This window comes from Pundamilia nyererei, unplaced genomic scaffold (genome assembly GCF_000239375.1).
Source record: "Pundamilia nyererei isolate P.nyererei 1_Seehausen unplaced genomic scaffold, PunNye1.0 scaffold00031, whole genome shotgun sequence".
NCBI classification, from domain to species: domain Eukaryota; kingdom Metazoa; phylum Chordata; class Actinopteri; order Cichliformes; family Cichlidae; genus Pundamilia; species Pundamilia nyererei.
This window is the reverse complement of record NW_005187432.1, coordinates 4,182,287-4,190,141: the sequence shown is the minus strand read 5'-3', so window position 1 is coordinate 4,190,141 and position 7,855 is coordinate 4,182,287. Positions and strand designations below refer to the sequence as shown.

The following is a 7,855-nucleotide window of genomic DNA, read 5'->3' as shown; positions in this document are numbered from 1 at the left end:
TATTTATTTATGTATTGATTGATTGATTTATGTATTCATGCTAATGAATTGAAAAACTTTTAACCAAACTCTATAACTCCTCTTTTATTTGTTGTTGGGGGTTTTAAAAAACTATGTTTAACTGTAAAGCATGTTAGGCTTTTCGTGCTGTCAGTGACCGCTACTATTTTTATCGTTTTTTGGCAGTCTGTTTTTATCCAAACAGCAAAGTGGCACATGACAATATCATCCAATTAAAAAGCCTAGCCGAACGAAATGGGCGCGGCCTGTTAGAGCCGGCGTTGGAGGCTCTCGTGCAGGGAGTTCGAGCCAAACGTTTGGTTGGTTGGTTGGTTGGTCGATGGGGGAAGACAACAACAAGCTAGACATCATGAGGGTCCCCGAAACACTGATTTGGGTCGCTTTTCTCATCCAGAAGGTGAGAGAGACCACGTCTGTTTCTTCGAAAACTGTCCCTCAGTGCGTCTTTGTCGGGTAGCAGCCTGCGGTTAACAAACAAGGATTTGGGTTTTTATTTCCCTGCGGTTTTCCGGGAACGTTAGCATAGATGCTATGTCTGTTAGCTTGCGGAGATTTCTGTGGGCCCTGGAAACCCACACATTACTCACCTTTTGATGCAGCATTAATGAAGGGGGATTATTGCCGATCGATTCACCTCACCTGAAACCGACACTGTGATCTTCACAGTGATTACGAGACAGCGAATATGATGTTAACCACTGACAACTTGGACTGCGGTAGTGCTGTAAAATATGGAACGCGTCTGAAATTAGAGTTTAAGAGTGAAATATTTCAAGTCACTGCCAGAAACAATATAACTGAGTGAGCCAACTAAAATTTGAACAGGTTTTTCTGTTTTGTGTGCAGTGAAAAAACTATTAATCTAGCTAAAGATTGTCATGTGGAAAGAGAAAGAAAGAAGAGGTATTTGAGAAATGTGTTTAAAAGCCTTAAATCTAACTTCAAGTACATTGCAGGAACCCTGATTGTAGGAGCTGTTACTGAGCCTTTTTATACACTGAAGGCTGTAGTTTGTAGTGCTGCTGAGCTTTATTATACATTCAAGGGTTTATCATATTGTGTGCACCCCGTTTATATGAAGAAGGGTATACAAAAACCAACTAAAAGGGGTACGAATAGTTTAATCATAGCTTCAAAAAGGCTTTTGGGAATTTTTATGCCGTCTCAAATTGATGCAGACAGCGAAACATCAACATTTATAGGGCTGCTAGAATTAAAGCTCAACTCTGTGATATAAAAATGTACTTTTTCTTGGACATGTGAGATGATCCAGCCATTGTTTTTATGTTGACAGGTGGTGGGAGAGTACGGCATGGCCCATTTCAGTGACAAGGGCAAGAGCAAAGGAAAGGATTACTGCATATTCTTCAACTCCCAGTGGGCACGTTTACCTCAGGATCTCAATAAGGCAGTAAGTCACTAACAAAGGGGGTTAACCAAACATTGTAAAATTTCAAATTGCTTCAAGGCAATAATGAGAAATAATGAGAAACAAACTAGTCTTTTAGAAGTACAAGGATTTTTATGACAAGGCTGCCCCTTTTTACACTAAATGAGGAAGCTTCTTTGTTCCATTAAAGAATAATAAACAGTACATAATGGGTAATTAATTAAAACAAACAACATCTCTAATTACTGTATTTTGAAACCTCTGAGAGTATTTCCAAACCTTTTGTTTCAAAGTCACGTCTCCAGATCCATGACTTGACAACATCGGTCCTGTGCTCACCCTCTGAGGTCCCAGAGGGAGGCTTCCCGAACCGCATCCCCATGGTGATGAGGGGGAACTGCACTTTCTATGAAAAAGTTCGCCTGGCCCAGATTAATGGTGCCAAGGGCCTGCTCATCGTCAGCAAGGACAGACTGGTGAGACAGCTGTTCACGGCTATTCTGTGTCAGAATTAAACAGGTCTTTTGGTTCATGACAAATCAGAAATGTGCTTTGTTTTTGTTTTTTTCCTACAGACGCCACCAGCAGGAAACAAGACTCAGTATGAAGAGATTGACATTCCTGTGGCACTGCTCAGCTACTCTGATATGTTGGATATAAGCAAGGTGAGAAGTCAGCTACCAACCGATATTTCTCTTCTCACTTTAGAAGCTCTACACCTAGCCTTATTATCCCTTTTCTAATTTTGTGTCACTGGATGCTTTAATATGTGTATCTTGTTTGTAGCAGGGTAAACTACCTTTCATCTGTAATTCTTCATGGTACAGATTCAAGAAAGTGCTGGAAGTATTTCTCAGAGATTTTGCTCCCTATTGACATGATGGTGTCACACAGTTCCTGCAGATTTGTTAACTCCATGTCCACAATGAGAATCTCTCATTGTACCACATCCTAAAGGTGCTGTGCTGGATTGAGATCTGGTGACTGCAGAGTCCATTTGAGTACTACAGTGAACTGATTGACATGTTCAGGGAACTACTTAGAGATGGTTTAAGCTTTGATACACGATAAACGGCACATGGCACGTCTATCCAGCTGGAAGCAACTGGTTAAATGCTCCTTTTCAGACAGATTTGTTTTTCCAGTGGAGTGGAAAATGTATCTAAGTGGAAAAGTGTATCTAAAACTGAGCACCATGACGGAGACTCTTGTTGCAATTCTTGACTTTCAGTCCAGTGTTATGCACTGAATTGGGCTTAATAATCACAACATCAGAGTTAATTTACTTTGAAGTAGGCTAAATTAGGGTTTATTTAATATAAATTAAGTAGCACTTCCTTATTTTGGCATGTTTTATTTAGTTTTGAAGGTTGACATCTGGCAAATCTAATGCTGTTTCTTACTTCTGCAGACCTTTGGTAAAGGACAGCTGGTTGCCATGTACGCACCCAATGAGCCAGTGTTAGACTATAACATGGTGATCATCTTCTTGATGGCAGTAGGAACGGTGGCTATTGGAGGCTACTGGGCCGGCAGCAGAGACAGCAAGAAGTAAGTTTACTGGTCCTGTAAAAGTGCTTCTGTGGAAGCGATTCAGTGGAAAATCCCATAGTGCCAGAGTTTCAGCTGTACTGCAGTATGACAGCCAGAGTCTTCAGACTTTTTGAAAAAATTAAAGTTAAAAAGTGATTTTAGTCTGGGTTGAACAAAACTGCATTAAGTGATACAAAAATACAATGATGCAAGTATTGGGTATCAAAGAAATTCCTTCAGCGAGTGCAAACGATGCATTTAGTCACAGCTGCTAAATTTACATTAGAGATATTTCATCAGGAGAGGCTCCAGAGAACATTGGTCAGAGTTTTCCTGGCAACAAAATACAAGTGCATGATTGCAAAAGACTTTCCTTTTGGGTGACTATGAGTGCTTCTCTTCTTTTCAAACCAAGCAATCTGCATCTTACCGCTGCGACTCCAGTAAAGGGCAGCACTGTTTATTTGAGTATGGGTGACTCATTGGCTTAAGCCAATCTGAGTCCATCTTTTTGGAGTTTTCTGAGGTGAAGGAGGGCAGAGTGAGATGGGGTCGCTGACGCACAGCACCGCAGAGAAAAAAACATTTGGAATCATGAGTGCGTGTTTTCAACTCAGGATGGAAGTGAATGCCAGCCAGCTGACCAAATGACTATAAATATAGACTTTTAATGGCAATATGGTTATCCCGTGTGTTTTGGTAAATCACCAAAAATTGGACCATAATCTGCAATTTAAAATGTGAAAGACAAAACCTCAGAGCAAACATGTGTGCATATATACTCTTTGTCTTTAGAGTTACTCACTGTTGCTTGTCCTCCTGCAGACGGTACATGAAGCACAAGCGGGACGACAGTGCCGAGAAACAAGAGGAGGAGACCGTAGACGTAACCCCGATCATGATTTGTGTGTTCGTCGTCATGTGCTGCAACATGCTGGTGCTACTCTACTTTTTCTACGACCACCTGGGTACGATGCAGATACTCACGAAGCGTACACAGAATATAACCGCTGCTATACTAGTCGCGCTGAAGGAAACATTTAAAAGATAAGTAAATCCGTTAGATCAGAAGCACGTTTATGGGACCAGTAAATGATGGTGGTTTCAGTTCCTTCTGCCCAGTATTCATTAGTGTGTTGGGGGCGGTTAGCCTCTCAAAGCTTTTAATTTGTCCTTACTCACTGTGGCTTGGCGTCACTCAGTAGGGATTTTCTCTGGATTGAGGTTGTGCAAAAGATGTGACAAAACCTAAAAAAAACCAGCATTTGCTATGTGCAAAAAAAAAAAACAGAGCAAAACATATTTGAAAAAAAAAACCCTCCAGAAGTGCAAAGAAACACAGAATGGTGCTTTTGCAATAAGTCTTTGTAGTTTAGAATCAAATGAAGTGATAATTTAGGATATGCTTATTTTTACAGTCTGTCAGAATCAAAAAAATGGTTCCAGAGCAGCTGATTTAGTTCAAGCCTGCAGCTTTTAACTGGATCTTACAGGTTTCCTTGTTTTTCTTGACTGAAACACCTGTATGGATAATTCCTGGATTTACTAGGCATTCATTGTCAAATTTGTTAACTAATTTAAACGTCAAATTTCTCCTCACCACTTGGCAAGTTTATATTCTTTTTATCTACAGTATGCAGTAGCTTACTCAGATTAGGGACACTTGTCCTCCTGCTGCCCAGTGCTCACACTGTGCCAGAGGATGCTTACATTTATCTTGGCAGCAGCTCCTCTCTCACAGTCACTCTCTGATTTACTAAAACACTGTTGCAGAGCCTGATGAGTTTTATGAGTTTGTGGATTTTGGGACTTTATTATGAAAGCGGTGGAACGCTTTCCTTTCAGAGTTATATTTAAAGAGGGAAGTGCAGGGGAATGCGATACATGCATACTGTACCGAGTCTAACTGAACCGCGCCCGGGCACAGCACGTTAATTATGTTAGTCAAACAAGCTGGACTTTAATGCTTAAACACACTCAGGCCCATCCTGAGTACATCCTTGATAACGGCTCATTTACATGTTTGTGCAGCATAGTTTTCAGCAGCTGAGGTTCGTTGTGTCTCAGTGTTTTATATGCAGAGCCAGCAGATAGAAACAAGTAAAATGCTGGCACTTTTTCCCCTCCGGGGTCCATGCTACTTGTTGTGGTCAGTTTTCTTTCGAGGTAAACATAACTATCGCTCACGTTTTAAAAAACAAAACAAAAACTTATTTACACATTTCTGAATCTCACTTCTGATACTTTCAGCTATCTCCCTCCAGGAATTTACTGATATTTGAAGGTCCTTATATTAAGAATACGGTTATTATTTCCTATATTGTTGCTCTCTTGCTGATAAATTTAAAAGCCAAGTTGATTTGGTAAAGGACTAGATGTCACAATTCCTGACAATGCATTGCTTTTAATGGAGAAAATCTTGAGGGATGGGTGTTATGAGGAAAAGCATCCCAGAAACTTTACCAGTGGCACACATCGTTATGTGTCTCAACTTTTGTTCTTTTACACAAGCTAATCTGCCATTTTTCCTTGGTTAGGTTTAGGGGTTAGAGATCTGATCTAAATCATTAAAATTTAGACACATCGTCAGTGGTGGACCTTGAATTCATCGGTTGTTTCGGTCATTATCACTAGACACCCTCATCCAAGGAGGCCCTGCCAGGGTTGATCAGTGTGTCAATGGTTTATGTTAAAATTGTTTTCTTCTTTCTCCTGTTTAGTTTTCTACAGTTTATTCTATCTATTCACTGCAGCTGAGAAATATGTACCTCTTTAACATTTATGGAAGGTAGCACATTGTATGTCGCTCGGATGATGAAACTTAGTCTATTAGACTCCATTCCCCAGAATCCCCAGAAAAATTAGACAAAAATGCACAGGAGGAATCACTGGCACTGAACTCATAAAGTCCGCTGGCTTGTTAATCCTGTTGTTGTGCAGTCTCACTTTGTCCATGATGATAGAAGGCTCACCATCAGTGTCTTAAGCCTTTAACATTGCTGCCTCTTTCCTCCTTTAAAAACTAGCTTAAATAAGTAGAATAAATATTTTGCTAACAAAATAAAAAGACAATACAACAAAGCAAGTTTTACTTAAGGTAAAAACCAAATAATAGAAAGGAGCTCAATTAAATAAAATCAATTAAATGAGCAAAATAAGTAAAGAATAAAATGCAATACAGTAGAATAGGTTGTGAATAAAAAAAAAATAAAAAAAGAAGGGTGAAGAAATTAAAAAAAATGCACATCACACACAGGTGCAACAAGAAAATACACAAAATGAATAAAACAGGATTTCTGGTTAAAAAGTCCAAGCTTCTAAACTAATCTTATTAAATTAATAATCCCCTCTCCATTTAGCTCCAGGGTAAACTGAGATTCTTCAGAGATCATTTCCTCTCGCAGAGCTGCCTGTTGTCTGGCATTAAGCTGCAGCAGAGTCAAACCCTGCTGAGTGTAAAGAATGGCTGCACTGATAAAGAGCTCAATGGTTGAGATAACATTTCGCCTTTAAACAGATTAAAAAGCTGCTGAAAGCTGCGGATGGCAATAGTGTACAAAAGGGAAAGCAATACCACTATTCAGGCGTTTAAGGAGGGGGGATGCCAAAGAAGCGGGTTTCCTCACACGGTAATATCTACTCAGCTTCTGTCTGCTGTTTCTTCACTGTTTAGCCATTTGGGTCATCAGGATCTTCTGTTTGGCCTCCTCTGTCGGCCTGTACAGCTGCCTGTGGCCGTTCGTCAGGAGACTTCCTTTCTGCAAGTGCAGGTGAGTCTTCAGGTCATATTAGCAGGTGCGATGATGCTTTAAACAGCATGACATTTGGTTTTTTTTTCTCTCCATTCATTTATGTTTTCTATGTCTGGTCAAGGTGCAACTTGATGATTCAACCAAATATTAGTCAGGGTATATATATGTTTGAGCTTCTCAAATCTAAAATAAATTCAAACTTGTTCGCCCAGTTCTTATTTATTAAATTCAATAAAGATGCCTGCTGTACAATCACTCCACCCTGGAAACAGAAAAGCTCATATAAATACTTAAATACTCATTATACTTACAGCATGATGAACGGTTTAGGAACCTTTTTTTTATATTTTTTTCAGCAATGCGGATTGAGCAGTTGTTTCCTGTTTCTTCTGTACACCCTTTTTTTCTTGTGTTTGTAGACCAAATGATACATGGTTAACATGATTATCTGCAGATTAATGCTAATAAAAACACTTTTTAGTTGCATTTCATGCTTAGCAGTGACTGTATTTCTCTGAGAGAAAGTGCTGTGGTGTAGTGGCTGACATCTGACCTATGTTTTGGAAAAAAAGGATCCCGGAGAACAACCTGCCGTACCTGCACAAGCGGCCGCAGATCCGCATGCTGCTGCTGTCGGCCCTCTGCATTGGTGTCAGCATCATCTGGATGGTGTTTCGCAACGAAGACCAGTGAGTGCACAACACAAAATTTAAAAAACAATTGAATTCATTCCACTACAGCTACAGACAAAGGCGCTGCAGGGCTTCACAGTCATAGAAGAAAAGGTCAAATTCACCAGCTTGTAGCGATTAAAGGGGGAATAATCATGAGAGGCGAAAAATGAGGTCAGGTACGGAGTTTAACTTGAGGTGAATGGGAGTAAGGAATACTATTGATTGACATGTGCAGCGGTGGGAAATAACCAGGATATACCGATAGTAGTAACTGCGATAGCTTTAAAAATAAAATAAAAACCTAGACCTCTGTCTGGGTCTAAGCTTTATCTGTAGGCGGCCCTTTCAACTTGGATCAGAATTGGCTCACATTAGAAAGTAAACTTCTAACCATAACCTGTGACTAAATGTTTCATAGTAGATACAGTGGGGCAAAAAAGTATTTAGTCAGCCACCGATTGTGCAAGTTCCCCCACTTAAAATGA

General features: G+C 39.9%; 1 protein-coding gene across 2 annotated transcripts in view; it reads left to right on the top strand.

Annotated features, from left to right (window-relative positions):
- The first annotated feature begins 258 nt into the window (after positions 1 to 258).
- sppl2 (signal peptide peptidase-like 2) overlaps positions 259 to 7,855 on the top strand; it is a 13,901-nt gene continuing 6,304 nt past the window's right edge. For both annotated transcript variants that reach the window (XR_311630.1, XM_005729137.1), the window contains exons 1-8: positions 259 to 418; positions 1,316 to 1,432; positions 1,705 to 1,887; positions 1,987 to 2,076; positions 2,823 to 2,962; positions 3,770 to 3,912; positions 6,618 to 6,714; positions 7,269 to 7,385. Coding sequence is in view for 1 of the 2 variants with exons in the window: in XM_005729137.1 (XP_005729194.1) it covers positions 341 to 418; positions 1,316 to 1,432; positions 1,705 to 1,887; positions 1,987 to 2,076; positions 2,823 to 2,962; positions 3,770 to 3,912; positions 6,618 to 6,714; positions 7,269 to 7,385 (965 nt within the window). In the remaining variant the exon portion in view is untranslated. The remainder of the gene's footprint in view (positions 419 to 1,315; positions 1,433 to 1,704; positions 1,888 to 1,986; positions 2,077 to 2,822; positions 2,963 to 3,769; positions 3,913 to 6,617; positions 6,715 to 7,268; positions 7,386 to 7,855) is intronic.